At 39.8% G+C, this 18,264-nt stretch overlaps 1 protein-coding gene across 6 annotated transcripts in view; it reads right to left on the bottom strand.

Annotated features, from left to right (window-relative positions):
- The window catches only part of SEMA3D (semaphorin 3D), a 116,784-nt gene that overhangs the window by 25,950 nt on the left and 72,570 nt on the right, over positions 1-18,264 (bottom strand). For all 6 annotated transcript variants that reach the window (XM_034424856.3, XM_034424858.3, XM_087874363.1 and 3 more), the window contains 4 exons: positions 16,861-17,003; positions 9,527-9,641; positions 8,429-8,498; positions 7,874-8,018 (listed from right to left, as the gene is read on the bottom strand). In XM_034424856.3, coding sequence (XP_034280747.2) covers positions 7,874-8,018; positions 8,429-8,498; positions 9,527-9,641; positions 16,861-17,003 — 473 coding nt within the window. The remainder of the gene's footprint in view (positions 1-7,873; positions 8,019-8,428; positions 8,499-9,526; positions 9,642-16,860; positions 17,004-18,264) is intronic.

Here is an 18,264-nt window from a genome sequence, read left to right as displayed (position 1 = left end):
CCAAGGCTCCCACAATTACATAAGAGAAGCCTCTTACATGAAGCAGATGGGCAATTGATAAAAAGTTGAAGTTGGAGTTGATGGATTCGCAATTTTGACACAGATCTTTCAAGCAAGTCCAAGCTGCCATCATCAGAGCCAAACACATCATGTGGCAGGTCCATTATGCTGAAATGCAGATAGAATTGGTGGTTTCGGGACGTGCTTGAGAACTTCAGATTTGGCATCACTTAGAGAACATGATGCATGCTGAAACTATCCCAAAAACCTGGACTGAATCTTCTGAGTTGTTTGTGTCCATTTTTTTTAAACACCCCCAATTGTTGCCTAATGGTACTTAGGTAATTTTATGGCCGAGTGCCACTTGCTTAAGTCCAGGCAACGGATTTGAACTTTGGGAAGTCAGGAACATTTGTTTCTGATAGGGATTGGAAAATCAGATTAAGTTCTAACAGCTGCAACAACTGTCTTAACACAATGTTTCTCAACCTCATTGGTCTGGACTTCAACTGGCTGGAGAATTCTGGGAGTTGAAGTCCAGATGTCTTAAAGTTTCTGAGGTTGAGAGAACAACCTTATGGTTAGATTAATCTAAATGATCTCTCCCCATGACCGTTCAGGTAGAGTATTTCGTGTCTTCTGAACACCGTTTGTAAGGGGAATCACATCTCCTTCACACTTCTCTAACATGATCTGTAGGTCAGTCATCTCAACATTTGGCTCCAGGTTGGCAACACAGAAAGCCAGAGAAATTTCAGGTATCCTACCCATTTTGATTATGCCACAGCTCCCATTTAGATCCTGTCCTAGAAATATCCAGCAAATCCAGTGCTATTATTTTAAAATTGAAACTTCTGCAAACAAGCCTTCACGTCTCCCTTCCATACTCAGAGACAGGAAAGCATGCTCTACTTGGGATAACAAATACCCAGAAATCATAAAGTCCAGAAGACAGTAAGGAGAAATATGTGCACTTATAAACATTTAACTGCCCTCGAAACAAGCACCACTGCCTGAGCGCTGCTCCTTGTCATTATGTATGAATGTAAGTAGTAACCTTGTGGTAAGATGGGCGTCAATTGAATTTTATAAATAAATAAAAAGAAATGTATTGCCAAAAGCAATTTGGTTTCTTTAACAAGACAGAACAAAAGTTAAGAATTTGGTAGAGCAGAATGTTTAACCTCGCAGTGGACACGCTGAGTTTATGGCAGAATAGCTGTGAAATAAAATAAACATTTCAACAACCTTAATTAAGGTAAGTACTTGGGGGTTTGGCAGGGAAGCCACATTTTGGAAGGCTCTGGACCTGGTTCACACCCAAGGAGGCATGTATGTACTAGAGCAGAGATCTCCAACCTTAGCAACTTGAAGCCGGAGGACTTCAACCCCCAGAATTCCCCAGCCAGCTGGCTAGGGAATTCTGGGAGTTGAAGCCCTCCAGGCTTCAAGTTGCCAAGGTTGGAGACCCCTGTACTAGAGTCAAGAAAAGGTTTCTGAGAGGTTCCCTGTTTCTCATGTCCTGTTCGGAGGAGGAACCAAAGCTTTAAAAGCAGGAGAAAAAAAACCTGCATTCTTGCTTTTCATAATGATCAGCAGTAGTTGGAAAATTCCCTTCCCAATTCTACAAGGGTAGTGTGGAGAATAACCTTCTGAATTCTTACATGTGGGCCTATCTTCCAACGAAGGATCAAAAGACCATCGGCACCATCTCTGCATGGACTGCCCAGCCTCCACCGTCTTTAGACCAGAGTGGGGGTTTAATTGCGGGTGTAAATCATACTTTTGCCAAACGTTTCAACGGATCATTCAAAACCGTCCATGGGATATGGATGTTCTTCATCTCTGCCTAAGGAATCTCTCCGCTTCCTGTTCACCAAGCAGCAGCTGTTCAATATTTCCCCTCCATCCACAGGGAACAGGTAGTTCTGCCAGCTCAAACACCTCTCTGAATCACCGCCTGGGATATCCAGGGATTGTGGGAGGTTAAGCAGTGTCATGCATGCCAGTGAAAACAGCCCATCCTGATGTACTCTGAGCCCTGTTAAAACCCAGAAGGAACGTCAATTTGCCAACTCTCTGATGGGTTTTTATACGCATCACCCACTGACTGCCAACAATTCAGAGAAGAAAGGGAAGAGGTTACCGCCATTGGGATTATCTCTGTGTCTTGTCAACACCAATAGTCCTAAGAGGCCTAACAGAACCGGAAGCAAAGTCCCAATGGTTAAAGAGAGCTACGTCGACTCTGGAATTTCATTCACACCACAGTACGCAGAGTCCCCGAATTTCAAATCCTGCACCAGAGGGTGGGAGGTCTGGAATACATCTGGAGCCCGAAGCAAGTCAGCGGGCCCATCCTGAGCTGGCAGAAGATGAAACTTTTACGCCAATGAACTCAGTTTCCATCAGGGTAACGAGGGGCCCAGGGACAGGTTTCACAGCCTTTGGGCTGCCTTAGACAGTGTCAGAAGAAGAGGGGAAGGCTAATCTAATATCAGCTATGGATGGCTTAAGCCTGCTTCGTTTATCAGCATCAGGGGGACAGGATGACGGCAGTGCCAGAAGAACCGAGGCAGAAGAAGATGTCCCAGGCCATGTGCATCAGATAGGTTGGCCATCTCGAGTTCTTTGTAAAAAATGATAAAGGCAAGATAGAAATAAACATATAAATAAAGTGCAAAACAGATCAATACGGTTTGTTGAAAAAAAATTGTGTTTGATAAAAACTCCTTTAGGATTCCATGCATGTCAATCATCATTCAAAATCAAGAAGGGAGGGGCTTCCTCAGAGATGGCAGCCTGATTCCTTTTTGGCACACAGGCAAAGCTTTCATCACGCAGTTGTGATACACAACCCCTGTGCACAAGCCCCTGGGTAGAAGCAGGAAGAGACTTGTATCTGAAGAAAGCACCCGGCTCCAACACTGTCAGGCAAAACACACAACAAAGGATCTAGCGAAGCACCCACAACAGGAAGAGGGATACTCTGTCTCAAAAGCCTCCCAGACATTTTCCTCAGTCTTTCAGAGAAATAGTTGCTCAATCGTATGGCGTCTTGGCTGTAATTTGAGTTCCAAGTTGGAGCCCAAAATAAAAGAAGCTTCCAAATTCTAGCCTGGGAGTACACCTATTGTTTGGGATTATTGGAAGGATTTAGTTAAGGGTTTTTATTATGCATGGCACATTCATATAAACAATGAAAAAGTAATTTTAATACCTCAAATAGTAAATGCCTTTACCAAAAATCTCATGCAGAAAATCTCAAGGTACAGAATGACCCCAAAATGTTGTCCAATTTTGCCATGAAATAAAATACGTTACATGGATTCCTTAAAAAAAAAAAAACACCCTTCAATATTTAAAAGCTTTTTTTCCCTCCAAAGAAACCCAGGCAGAGTTTGTTTGAATTTTTACAGACTTCATGCCTACAAATTACATTTAATTCCTTCAATTTGCTAATGGACATTTGTTGATTTCCTTTTGGCACTCAACTGAGAAATATGAAACAGTGGATTTTTCTTAAGCAAGATGCCAGTTTAGTCTGCAAAGCAATCTGAATTAATTCAGATTTTTCTCTGAGGTGGGTTCTGAATCGTATCTTATCTGCTGTGCATACTTTTGCTTCTGAGTAATGCTTTATGCCTCCAGTGGCCAGTCAGACATCCACAAGGAGGCGTGGAAAAGGTCCCTTTTCCTTACTATTTGTTTCTCAGAGGAATTTCGGTTCTAATGTAGGAATTTCTATTTATACATTATTAATAGCCACTGCAGACACTCCCTATCATCACATTTTGACACAGTAAATTCCATAACTACATTATGAATTGTGTTGTACGTCTCTATGGGCCATGACTTTCACGCAAGGGGACCTGTGTCCAGTTTGACAGAGATCTCTTCTGGACATCAGCAGTGAACTATATCAGAAGCAATTCAACAAGAGCCTGGTGGCACACAGACTAAAGCACTGTTATTAACAGTTATTAAGACCAGCTGTCTGCAATTACTGCAAGTTCGAATCTCGCCAAGGCTCAAGGTTGACTCAGCCTTCCATCCTTTCTAAGGTAGGTAAATTGAGGACCCAGATTGTGGGGGCAATAAGCTGACTTTGTATAAAAATATACAAAAGGATGAAGGCTATTGCTTAACGCATTGTAAGCCGCCCTGAGTCTCCAGAGAAGGGCGGCATATAAATCAATTTTTTTTTAAAAAAAGTGAATCACTTGTTTCTTTATGAAGCAGCCTTGCAATTTCAGTCTATTGCAGTTATTAGAAATTCTGTTTATATAAAGCACCACACAGAGCAAACAAAGAGTACAGTCACCACGCGCTTTACTGCGCAGCTATTTTGCTGTAACAGAAAACAAGAAACTCTACACAGAACAAAAGAGCACAGAGGTATATACCATAGATCCAAACTTGTAAATACTGCCATCTACTGGCTGAAAACTACTGTAGTTGTTGCATAGAAATACATTCCAACAATTAATTCCAATAGCAGTCAAAGAGTTCTGGGCATCTCCGCAGACTGAAACAGCTGGTAGCTACGTCTGATGCATTGGACACATTGAAGTATACTAACCTGATTTTTTCCTTTACCCAAGACATTGCCAGGAATTAAATCATCATAATAATGATAATTTATTAAATTTTTATGCCATTCAGCTCCAAGTGACTCCAGACGGCTAAAACATTTTAAAAAACCAGAACAATACAGAACACACTAAAATGAGACAAGGGAGTCTGATGTCAGAGGAGCAAAGGAAGGAAGAAAAGGGCACCAAGGGCCAAAGTCTGGCCAAAGAGCAGGTACTCAAGGCCCTTGGAAATCCCTCTGGATTTGGATTTCGGAGGAACCCTCATTCCAGAGGGCATAAAGAAGCAGGCAGACCCTGAGAATTCTTTATTTATTCTGTTGACTTTGGGTAAACGATGTTTGCCCAAAAGAACCAAAACCTCCTATGGAAAAAGGTGGTGGGATTTTCTCTGAAATGCTACTTTTAAAATGCAAGCAGACAACAAATATTACATACTGCAGCTGGCTGGGGAAGTCTGGGAGTTGAAGTTCAGACATCCAGAAATCTTAAAGTAGCCAAGCTGGAAAAACACCGTTTTAAGGTAATGTAAGAAAGTTGAACTTCCACTAATTCACCTGATGTTTAGTTATGAAAGGACTGACATGCAAGGAAAATGGTCAGCAGGCAAGCAAGTCAAGGTAAAATCTATGTTTTTCTTTTTCCCCCAAGAAAAATATTTTTGCAAAGGAAGGCTGGGCGCTCCAGCTAATGCTTGATTCTGCATCAAATCAAACTGTTAGTTCAGGTGGCATCTGGAATCAGCTCCTACCCTGCTTAGCGTTGGCTCTGCTCTCTTAGCCTAGGGTTTCTCCTTCAACATTTAGTATCGTATTTCTCTCCAAAACATCATTTAAGCTGTTAAAATGAGGGAAAATTTGGAAAGAGGGTTTGGGTTATTTTTTTTCCTTTGGATAAATGCAAAAATTCCCCCCACACACACACACCTCCCACCCCCAAAAAGAAGAAAACAACTTTGAGTTGGCTTTGTCTGCCTAAAGAACTAGCAAAACTATGAAATACAATGAGATTTACAAGATTCAGGGAGGGGACCTATTATTTAATCAGCAATGATTCATTTGGGAGGGGAAAAAAACCCCAGAACATATTAAGGGTGGATGAAGAGAAGAAAATTTGCAGAACAAAAACAAGTGAACTTTCTCTTTTTAAAAAGCAAAAATAAAATAAAATAAATAAATCCCAACAGCCTCTAACTTGGAGATGCAGACAATCCACAATTTATCCAAGCATCAAAGCAATACTGAATGTGTGTCTCACTCTGAACGTATATTTATGTTTTAACATTCTAAAATAAGTGTGGGATGAAACACAAGGGGAAAAATGGCCGGTGCTTTTTATTTTGGTTTTTTTATTGCCTCTTTTGGCTTAAAAAGAACCAAGAGAATTATTTGGTAGAGGCAAAGAACCAGGCTAAAATATTATCCTAGGACTGCCGTCCTCCCCCCACCATAGTCCTGAAGTGGGTACATCAGATGCCCAGATGTTGCTCACATGTGGATGAGAATCAGATTCAAGCCAGTCTCTTTGCACGGCGGTTTTTCTGCCCCGTTTGTATCCCAGAAGAGAAACATGGATAAAATCAGGAAAACCCAAAGAACTGAAGATGCAACATATTGAAACTTCCCTGAGTAAATCCAAGGGTTAGAAAAAGCTCACACAAAAGTACAACAGGCATTCATGTGATTGTGCTTGTTTTTCTACTTCACCAAACTGGGAAATAAAACGACACAGATTTGCTCCTGATCTCCTGATACATCAAGTGAGAAATGTAACTTTTAATGGTTCTTTTGGAGCTGGCATCCATTCCCCTGCCTCCTCCTACACTCTGGTTTTTGAGCCAGGGTCCCCGCTGGAGTTAACAGCAGAGGGCAGTCAAGGAGCTTTCGGGAAACCGACGAAAGGAGCATCTTTTCCCATCCATTCAGGCCACACTCAGAAACAGGAGCCCCAGGAGAAAAATTTTGCTCAAAGTCTGACTGGCTCCCATAGGCTGAGTGGCCAGCTGCTCTTAGACGGAAAACACGCCAAACCCAAGATAACATCTCCTATGCTTAAAAGATGCTAAAACTGGTCCTAAATAAGTGAAGTGCTTCATTTGCAATTAGTCTTGAACGAATATGGTTCACAGCGCATTTCTTTGATACACTCAGAGTATAATCAAAATTTTAAATGACCATCTATTACTTCCCTAGATTCATGTATTTCACTAATTTCCCTGCTTTTTCTACAAACATTAATTAGAAATCAGCAAACAACGGACCTCAACAAACTAAATTAGAACAGGAAAAAAAATGAAAAGGTGAAAAAAAGAAAGAAGCGTGGCATTTGATTTCTACATACCAGGTGATTTCCCATGTTTTAATAGGAAACATGGAAAATCGTCTGATATATAGAAATCAAATGCTACCCTTCTTTCTTTTTCATTTTTTCATTTTTTTTCTATTCTAATTTAGTTCTTTGCAGTTCTTAGTATTGTTCTTAAAACTTTTAATTAAACATATTTTGAAACAAATAAATAGAACGTTCTCCTGAGAATCTTCATATATCTGGGATAGAATAGAATAGAATAGAATAGAATATTTTTTATTGGCCAAGTGTGATTGGACACACAAGGAATTTGTCTTGGTGCATATGCTCTCAGTGTACATAAAATGGTTAAGGGATTAAGGGATAAGGGATAAGAAAGGATAGGACTACCTCAAGTGACTACTACCTCAAAAGTGCTATTTATCAGGTGGGTACATAAAGGTTTTTACATAGTCCTGTATTGCCATAACTCATGCTCATTACTATATCTTTTAAAAATGCCAGCCATTATTTACTCTGCTTCTATAGCAATGCATGCCACCAAGAGGTCACATTTAGTGGCTTTATTTAAAAAAAAAAATATTGTGAAGATGAGGTAAGAACACAAGGAAATTGCAAGGGGTGAGAAATGCGTGCTTGTGTTTTAACATTTGACAAAGTAGAATATTCCCTGGATGAGATGCTGGCGGCCCTGGAGATGAGCTCCATTTATTTCCCCCAGGAAATCAGAGAAAAAGCAGAAGAGCAGAGAGACACAGTCAGGAAACAGGCAGTCTGATCAAGGCAATCTCAAAGACCGGAAGAATTTAAAACAAAAAAACAAAAAAACAGAACCAAGTTGTCAAGTTGAGCGAGGAACAAAAGCAGAATCTTAAAATATTCTGGAAGGAAATTAGCATCCATTCAAGCGAACCCAATATCGGAAGAGTTTTCAGCAAGGGGTCAATATGGGGGGGGGGAGAAATACTTACTGTGCCAGGCCTAGGATAGGGAATTCGCCCATCGTACTGAACCCAGCGGTGGTCCACACTTTCTTTGTGGGCGTAATAGCCGCTGAAGACTGCTCGGATGTCGGCCATGCTGTAGACACAAACCGCTGAGCCCTTGAACACAGAACTGGGAAGGACACAGGCGTGTCATTAATCAAGTTCAACAGAGGCCTGAAAGCCCTCCTCACTTTAAACACAGCTGACATACGATGTGTGTCATTTTTATCTTTAATTTGCTAAAAAGTCGCTCTCCTCCCTGCAAACCCACTCCGTTCTAAACTGATGATGTTACCTAGTTGGGTAATGAAACGTCTTCAAGTAAACAACCAAGCCTCACAGAGCACCAAGGATCCCCCATGTCAACCCTGAGCTACAAATATTCTCCTTTAAACCACCAATTTTCTGTCCTTCCCCTCCTTCTAGAGCTCTTGTGAAAGGTAAAAAAATATTTATTGTGATTCAATCAACAGCCTAATATTTAGCATAATCCATCAAGGGAACTTTAAAGTTTCTTATATAGATTTGGATGGAGAGTACCTGGTGGTTGTGAAAACGCCATAGACCACGGGGTTCGTTTCGTCTCTCGTGGAAAGCAAGAATATGTCTTCTGCAACAGATAACCTTATTTTAGAGCTCAGATTGTATGCACTTTATTATATATCATGCCATCTGATGTTAGTATGTCAGAAAAAAAGCAGGCAGGCACAAGACACACATATACAAGATCCATATTTTAGTTTACATGATATTGTTTATTCACAGAGTGAAACTACATCTCTGTTTAAAATCACTAGATCACTTCAGTGGTAACTACCCCAGAAATTGATAATTATCAATGCTTTGCACATGGTAAAAAAATGTTTGTCTGCCCAAACTCTAAAAGTGCTAATTTTTTTTAATGTTTAAAGATACAATAGACAAAAGTATGAAATTTCAAAGAGGTAAGATAATTTAAACTTCCAGCATTTTAACTGTTGTGCTCTGAAATGATATTTTGTCATTCATCTTTACTTTAATCTGTCTGAAACTGCCTAGCTGTTTCTAACCCTTAACATAGAAAAAAAATGAAGAGTTATGTATCATTTTTCTTCATATTCTTTTTTTCCTCTGAAAGTCTTATCTGATTTTCTACTCTTAAGTCAAATAAAACACAACACGCGTTCATAAGAAGCAATCTAAAGTATACTTTCCATTATTATTTTGCAGTACAAAGTCAAGCCTATGTTTCATTTGTCGAGATCAAGAATGTGGAAAGGAATTCAAGAATTCTTGATCGGTATTCTGTTTTAAAAATCTGTACTCTTCATCAGCAACTTTATTTTGGAAGCTACCACGGTAATAAAAATTAAAACAATTCTTGGTACTTTTCCTATTAATAAAGAAATGTTCATTGTACATTCATTTTTCGGTCCAGATAAGCAGTCCGATACTCAACTAGAAAAAGCTTTCAGGTAAGCTCTATTCAAGGAGATTATTCTATGAACTCTATGTTTCATCCTTTTCCCCCCAAAGCATGTAAATATATACATTCTCTTCCAAGGCATCGGGTTTTCCTAAATTCACACTGCTGGCATCACTGAACTCCACAACTCCATGACTGAGGAAAAGAATCAGCTACTACCAAAATTCACTTACGGAGTTCATCAAAATGTGTATCGGCTCCTTCTGGACCTGGGATGGAGCAAACCAGTCTGGCTTTCAGGAATGTTGTCCACTTGTTGATCAGGCTGCGTTGACCTCCAATGTCATTCTAAGCAATGAGAATAGCAATTTTAACTGTTGTTGTTTTTTTAAGTTGCTGGTTAATAGGAAGACTTAAGTCGTGTAAAGAGAGGAGCAAATCTGGAAATGGTTATCCAGCCCATCTAAAATTTACAGTGAAGGCGACTCCCCAGCCTCCACAGCAGTTCTCATCCTCAGAAATTTTTAGATCTGTGGATTTCAACTCCCAGAATTCCCTACGCAGGTATGCTGGGTGGGGAATTCTGGGAGTTGAAGTCCATACATCTTAATGTTGCTAAAATTGAGAAACATTGCAGTCAGTTCTACGGTTGGACCAGCTTTTCCTGATGTCCAACCAAAATCTTCCTTGGAATTTAAAGTCATCATTTCTTGCCTTATCTCCTCAACTATTCTGCCCCATCTTCTACATGTGGTGGTGTCACACTAGTTTAGCAATTTTCCAATTCCAGAAAACAAAAATCAACAAGAGATAATGATTTTATTTCTTGGCATGTTGTCCTCAAAATTCAGCAATATGATTTTTAGGGGGAATTACCCAAAAAGGATTTGGAGTTGTTATTGAAAGGCCAGTGTTCATGAGGGCTTACAAATAAACATGCCCAGTTCAGGAACTATGGATTTTTAGATGTTACTGGACTACTCAGGAACATCTGGTTATGTTGACATGAAGGTGAAACTTGGGAGCATCTGGAAAGCTCTCCACTGGTGATGCTATAATCCATATAAATCTGGGCACAGTTATTCTTGGCAACTCAGCAGCTCTTATCTCTTCACCTAGTCTTAAGAACAGCACATTAGTAATGAAGAGTCAACTGGGCTATTACATTCCCATGTTCATTTTTTCAACAACTTCCTCCCCTTTTTAAAACTGCATTCATGCTGCGGGCGGTTGATGAAAATCCAAAAGTCCTGACTGAGCCCACTAGGAATGCACGGATATCAATTGGCTGATGAAGCGATAAACTTCCTTTGTGCACCTTTCATAAAATGAAAGAAGTCATTCCTTTAGCTGAGACAGGGGAGCCCAGGATTTCTATTTACTCCCCTTCTGTAACTGGATCAATTATGACCACAATGGACTTGTTAGCCTTTTAGGCCTCAAAGTCTTGCCATCTGCTTTGCTGCATTTCTGGAACCTTCTTTTCACTACAAATAACCATTTTATTAGCGCCCACCGCTTATTAAACTCTTACCCTGTAACAGAATACTTCGCCTTGAAGTGCCTTGCCTGGCAGTACAAGGAAATAGCTATAAAATCTCTGTTTATCTTTGCACTTGGATCTTAGAAACCTACATAAAGATTGTCAAATGGGAGGTAGATCATTTACCTTGAGAGATTGTTTACAGTCAATGGATAATCATATAGAAAACTGGAGCCTTCTCTCAAACCAAGAAGAGACTAAGAGGCAACCTAGGATAATTATACCTCTGAGTCAGCTCTCCTGGTGATACATAACAAAGGCTCCTGTGGAACTTTTTAAGATTAAACAAAATTTGATGAACCAAACTCCAGGATTTTGCTGCAACAAGTAAAATGGTTATCATTCTAGATCTGTTCGGTCTTCTGTTTCAATAGAAGACCTCTCAAAAGTATTGTTCTAGAAAGACATGTAATTACATTGTGGACCACCAAGTATCAACTACATAATCTCTTTGCTTGTGTTATAAATTAGCAGAAAACAGCTGCAGGAAATCTTGCTAACTTCCTACAGAAAATATGTTTCAAGGCTCTTTTTTTATAGATTTATTTAATGTTTCGTATGCTTTATATTCACCAAAAACCTCAGTGACATCTAGAAGCAGATTCCTGTAAAAAGCACAGCTCAAGTCTGGAATCCAACATTTCTTATGCTTTATTGACAGCACTGTATTGCATGCTTTTCTTTTTTAACAAGCAATTATTTTCCCCTTTGGGAAAGTCTGAATAACAAATATATTTGTGCACAAAGAAAGAAAGGAGACATTCAAAGATAAGTCACTGCTCGTGATCGCAGGCTTTACCATTTTCCTGCTGCAGGACGATATGCTAGCAATACAAAAGCCTTCAGCTCTTTGTACCCCATCAACAGTATTACTCATTATTATTTTATTCTTTTTCATTGACCCTTTGTTATTCTTTTCCCCCTGTGCAAGTGAAAGGTGGCATACATAGGAAATTCTCACTTATTTTATCCTACAAAAAGAACCAGGTGAAGTTATTGGGTTAACTGGCACAGAGCCCAGGGCCAACGAGGGGCTGAATCGGAATCCTTCTAGAATTTAAACACTTTCCTATATTATATCAAAGAAATCACAGATCACGTGATGTGTGATTTCTTGGCTATAATGTAGTAGAGTGTTTAAATTGTAGAAGGATTCAGATTCAGCCCCTCGACTATGCAAAGGGATCTGTGCATATCTGTGCACCACAATGGAAACTGGATCCCACAGAAACATTTAACTTGATTGGAGCAGGAACCAACAGCAATGATAATGTCAGACAGATCAGCCAGTTAAAGACATTGTTTCTAGCCAAAGAGATTTACGTGACTAATTTTCCAAACTTGGGAGCCCTCTTTCAGCCTTGTCCTTTGATATTAATGGTGAACCCCTGAACTACAAATATTCTCCTTTATTGAAACCGAAGAGTGCCGTAACAATTTATAACAGTAACCATGATAAACGGGTATCATCTGAAAAAAACTCAGTTCACCTCTGACCATCTTTGGATAGGAATTTCAAGCTCTTGCTTGGAAACACTATAAACAATGATTAATTCATCAAAGCCAAAAATGTTGCTGAGGACCTATAAAAGCATTGGTGCATTTAAAGTCAACCGTTTTATATGGCTGATCAAATGAAAGCCTCTTTTTGTATTCTTTCATCGTGGACTTACCAAATCCACTCAGTATATTTCAAATACTGCAACCTATCCTTTTATGGATTTTATTTATTTTTATTGGTATCCCCGATTAAGTTAGGTATGCAGAGCAAAGTTGAGGGATATTTATGTCGCATTTTTTTTTCTTTTTCTTTTGATTTCCACTGACGTCCTGCTTCTTCTGCCTGCCAGGACCACCCTATGATTGATGTTCCTCAGATGCCTGGCCACAGGCACTAATTAATAAGCAACTTCCCCAAACTCAGCTTGTAATCTGGGCAAACTCACACAGCTGCTCAGCGTAATTACGCCTTTTAAAGTGTATTTGCATTTTGCCCCATGTCCAACCTTAACTCATGTCCAAAAGTTCTGGTTTAGGCTGCTTTTTTTCTGGATACACGTCATCTTTATTTATAGCCAGATTTAGCTTGCTGCAAGCTGCAGATGTGCTCTTAAATTTTATTTTGACATCTTTCTTTGCTTTTCCTTGTTTATGATTTGAAAAGCGGACATCCTATATTCTGCATAATACTCTTTTTGTTAAATCTAGTCAAGCAGAGTCGTTTTGTTATTGGCAGTGTTGGTGGTTTGGTTTGAGGTGGGGTTTTTTTGCCATCCTGCAAAAGTAGCGAGAATAGAAGCATTTTTCTCTTTCTGGTTATGTGCAAATGGAGACAATGCATTTCATGTGCTGGACACTTCTACCCGGGCATCTGTATCTTTTAGAAATTTGCTTAGGTCTTGCTAAAATTTCTCTACCACAAATACAAAGAAATATGGGAAATGTTCAATCAGATGAAGCATTCTTGGGAAAATCAAATATCTGTGCATCTTCTAAGCCTGCAAACACATTTCAAATACGAAGCTATCTGTTTTTCTTAGGTCTGCCACACTTTCCATGAGAAGGTCATCCACACCCATTTTCTCCTTCTTCCTCTTTCCTTCAAGAGAAACCAGATGGTTCTTGAGACCTTAGAAGGTAAAAGCACGGAGGTGATAACTGTTTGCATTCAGAAGCTCATCTCTAAATCTACAGTTGAAGGTTAGCCCGGGCCGTCAAAACACACCCCAGGAGAAGACAGTGGCAGCCACTGTTGCCAAGAACACTGCATGGACATGTCTGTGAAATCCTCAGCCTGGCTTAAAAGAAGCTTTGTGAGACCAAATGTGATGGATGCTCAGTTGATGAGTGAGCAATGAAGGCAGACATGGATAAATGAAAGGAGAGATTAAACGTGTTGTGAAACGAAGCCTACATTTCATCTAGGTAAATAACATCTTAGATCATGAAAATAAGAATGTATACATGGAGCAAAGGTATGACAGCTACATACTACTGGATATAATTCATCCGCACAATTTCTAGCCAAAAGAGCAAATGTTTTTCCCGAGTGCCCTCGAGATGAGTTTAAGGGCTGCAGTATAAATGGCATAACTCTTCCATGAGTCACAGTAGTTAATCATACATAATTCCCTTGCCAAATGAACCCAATCAGGCAAGTATCTATCAGTTTGATAAACAGCGCAAGAGCCAGAGGGACCAACAGATATGCATTTGTATCCATTGGAGCATATTATTTTTTAAATAAAAGTCTTAAATGTTCATGACATGAAAATACTAAAACTTTGTTGGAGGGTGGGGAGATAAATGAGAGAGAGGGTTGGGAGGAGTGCGAGCTAAAAAGCCAGTTTTAGTTTCAAACAGTTTATGCATCCAAGAGATGGAAATTAGGATTAGGGAAAAATGTCTACGGAGATTCTCAGTCATCCAGGTCGCGGTTGTCCCAAAGGTGCTTTTTCTCAGAGCTGAAGAAGCTTCTTGGATGAGAAGCGAAACAACTTCAAAGAAAAACCAGAAAGTACAGTTGTTTCTTGAAAAAAGCACCTTTGGGATGATTAAGGAAAAAGTGCACTGCAAAATTTTAAATAAAGTTTGGGGATATCATAGGAAAGAGGGAAGACTCTTCAAAAGCTGAGGAAATCACCTGTATTTTTTGGCCCATTGGGGTGTTCCTCAGAGTAGGGGGTCTCCTCCCCCCCTCTGGTTCATTGAAAAATTATCTTCTGTGAAACCGGTCCCTGTGCCACAAAAGGATGGGGGACTGCTGGCTGCCTCAGAGGACAACGAAGCCAATCCCGTAGTTCAGTTAGAGCAGAGGTGGGGAACTGTGGTCCCTTTATGACTTGTGGACTTCAACTCCCAGAATCCCTGAGCTGCCATGCTGGCTCTGGAATTCTGGGGGTTGAAGTCCACGGGTCATAAAAGGGCCATAGTTCCCCACCCCTGAGAGTTAGAGGAATTGCTACCCTGCTTGGAGCAGATGGCTTTCCATCTTTGAAGACCCTCAATGAAGGGTGACACAACCACTTTATCCGACACCTGCTACGTTGGTTCTAAAACTCTTTATCACCTGGATTCTACTATCTAACCTGTATCTATTTCCTTCTAACTTCGTCTTCCTTCTAGTCTTCTACTATCTAACCCAAATCTACTTCCTTTTAATATCAACCTTGATTCTTTGTTCTTTGAGATAGCACAGAGTAAGTTTATTCCCTCCTCTAAATCACAATTCTTTAGATATATGAAAATTGCCTTTCTTTCTGCCTGCTGAACACACCCGGTTCAACTGATCTTCTCCTCCAAATTGGGAACCAAACCTTTGGGAAGGAATGATTTATTATTTATTTAATTATTGTTCCTTCAAAAATCAATGCTGTCTCAGAAATCCATTGAGGAGTAGTTCAGGGCTGACCTGAGCTTGTTTCATGACCCAAACTAGATGACATCATCAATACGCGAGATATTTAGCAATGATGATATTCCCTACTTTGGGTCCTGTGCAAGAAAACCACCCAACTCAGAGAGCACCAAGGACCCCTCATTATCTCAGAAATCTACCCCCAAGCCCTTAAGGAGACTGATGATATCAGAGGAGGCCTCACAAATCAAGGCGCTCTTGAAATCTGGAGAGAATTCTTCCTGGGAATTCTGGCAGAAATAATCTCAGCACTTCTGGAGGTCACAAAAAATGAAGATAGTCAGTGAAAAGCTCAGTAAAAAAACCTAGAAATTAAGTAAGAATTTATCCGTGCAATATTTGAGACAAAACAAAGGCATTGTCTCGCATTGTCTGTGACTTTATTATCAAGGTCATTATCATTAGAAGGCCAGCAAAAAGGACACTTCAGGGTTAGATTAAAAGGAAACAAGAACCTCAGCTCCCATTAAGGTTACTTTTATTTGTGGAAAAAAGTAGAATTTAAAATGAGAATATTTAAGCAGATTTGTTGGGTTGTTGTTGTTTTTTTATCTCAAATTTACGTAGACACTGGGCGGAATGGCCATCAGAATAATGAAACGAAAATGTGTCATGAGCTAATAATCTAATATTTAATTATTTCAGAATTAAATAGCACCTTATGATACAATGTATGCATATTTGCCATTTATATACCTGAGCCTTTTGCACAGAAAACTCCATGGGTTTTGAAATTTGCAAGCTTATATATTTAAATAAAATGCAAAAACAAAGGTTTAAACTGCATTTCACTTGATATTAGTGGGAACCTTCCAGTGTTTCCCAAGCAAAACAAAAAATGTCAGCTACTGCAGATAAACGGCTGATAAGACTACTCCTTTTTTTTTTAAAGCAAAATATCAAAAATGCCATTTGTCATGACAAATTATGCATTTCAGCCTGATTGTGAACACTGAAAGCATTTCCTCTCAATTTATAACACTCTCCCCCTGGTGATATGCCGAATGAAAAATGACGTAAACCCAATTTAGGGTTTGTGTGTAAGTGCATGGAATTTCTCTCTCTCTCTCTCTCTCTCTCTCTCTCTCTCTCTCTCTCTCTCTCTCTCTCTCTCTGTGTGTGTGTGTGTGTGTGTGTGTGTGTGAAATACACATTAAAACGGAAATAGGGAACAGTAGAAAACTTAGAAACCCGAAAGGAAGAAAAAGCAAGGAAGCACAAACAGAAATCTGGAGCCTCAGACTGGTTGGGGAGGATAAATACATTGGCAAAAGTTTTATCTGAAAGGCAGCATCCTTTGAACCCAGGACCAGGAGCAACGGATGGAAACGAATCAAAGGAGACTCTCTGCAGCTCAGTGGCTGGTCATTAAACTGGCTGCTATTTAATTTCATTATCAGCTACGAAAATACTTCAGGGCCCCAAATACAACCAGGCTTATCACACTAAGAGTGCAGGACCAGCTGGAGGGATTCTAGACCTTATTATTAACCCATAGGATGATGTGTAGGCTAGACGCCACTTAAGGGGAAATTATCCCCTCCCTGGGGGCGATTTATTGAAGAAACAGCAGGATGGGTTTATTTTACAAAATCCGCATTGCTCACCTGACAGACGCGGCCGACGTAGGAAAGAATGGCTCTCTCGGAGGTGCTGCTCTCTTGGGAAACTTCTCGGAAAAAGAAATAGATTTTGTCATCGTCTGGATTATAGGTGTCTGGGATAGGAAAGATTCCAATGAACTTTGCTCCTAAGAGAAATTAAAAAACAATAGGAACAAGGGTAATACCATTTCATTGTATTTTCTCATGCTTTAAGCCCATCGAGACGTTGGCAAAAGAGTTTCTTCACTTCCTCTTCTTCCTAACGGATTTTTTTCTCTAGAATTTAGCACTCATAAGGTAGTCGACTTACAAACATTTGTTTAGCCACCATTTGAAGTTACATCGGTAGTGAAAAAAGGGACTGATGACCGGCCTCCATACCTATGACCATTGCATAACCTACAGTCATGTGATCAAAATCTGAGCAACCTTACTTTCATGTCTTACTTTAAGATTATATATGAGCAACAGCAATAGCACTTAGACTTATCTACTGCTTCACAGTGCTCTCTCTGAACGGTTTACGGAGTCGGCCTCTCGCCTCCAACAATCTGGGTCCTCCTTTTACCGACCTCGGAAGGACGGAAGGCTGAGTCAACCTTGAGCCAGTCAGGATCGAACTGCTGGCAGTTGGCAGCGAGTCAGCCTGCAATACTGCATTCTCACCACTCAACCACCATAGTTCTAAAACATTATTTTAATATTGAAAATCAGGTATGATTCCCAGTACTGCCAGCCTAACAAAATGGCAGGAATCCGAGGATGACAGGGACATAGAATTATTTGTCCTACAAATAATTCGTTATAGCTTTGCTCAATGTCTATGGAGATTCTCAGTCATCCAGGTCATGGTTGTCCCAAACTATTTACTAAGACTGTCTTACTATTACTCTTCTCATCCTTCCTATTACCTATATCCCTTTCTACTTATGACTATAAATTCATCGCTTGTATCTTTATTATTTACATTGTTTTATTTAGTTTCCTAGTATGATTTTGATTGCTTATTTAGTATCCTATGACTATCACTAAGTGTTGTATCTTATGGTTCTTGATGAATGTATTTTTTTGTGTACACTGAGAGTTTATGCACCGAAGAGAAATCCCTTGTGTGTCCAATCACATTTGGCCAATAAAGAATTCTTATTCTATTCTACTTAATTCTTATTCAAAGGTGCTTTTTTCAAGAGGCAACTGGACTTTCAGGTTTTTCGTTTGAAGACATTTCGCTTCTCATCCAAGGAGCTTCTTCAGCTCCTTGGTGGGGAATGGAAGGATTTATAATCCTTGCAGACAGCTGGACATTTGCATCCTTTTAGAGGGTCGTTAAGGTCACCTGGAGACTTTGCTCATTCCCTCTACTTCCCCTAAATGAATACACAACCTAAAATAAATCTAAACCTGAGA

This window comes from Pantherophis guttatus, chromosome 7, assembly GCF_059756535.1.
Source record: "Pantherophis guttatus breed Tessera chromosome 7, ASM5975653v1, whole genome shotgun sequence".
Classification (NCBI taxonomy): Eukaryota; Metazoa; Chordata; class Lepidosauria; order Squamata; family Colubridae; genus Pantherophis; species Pantherophis guttatus.
Note: the sequence above shows the minus strand (reverse complement) of the source record. Positions and strands in the feature narration are given on the sequence as shown.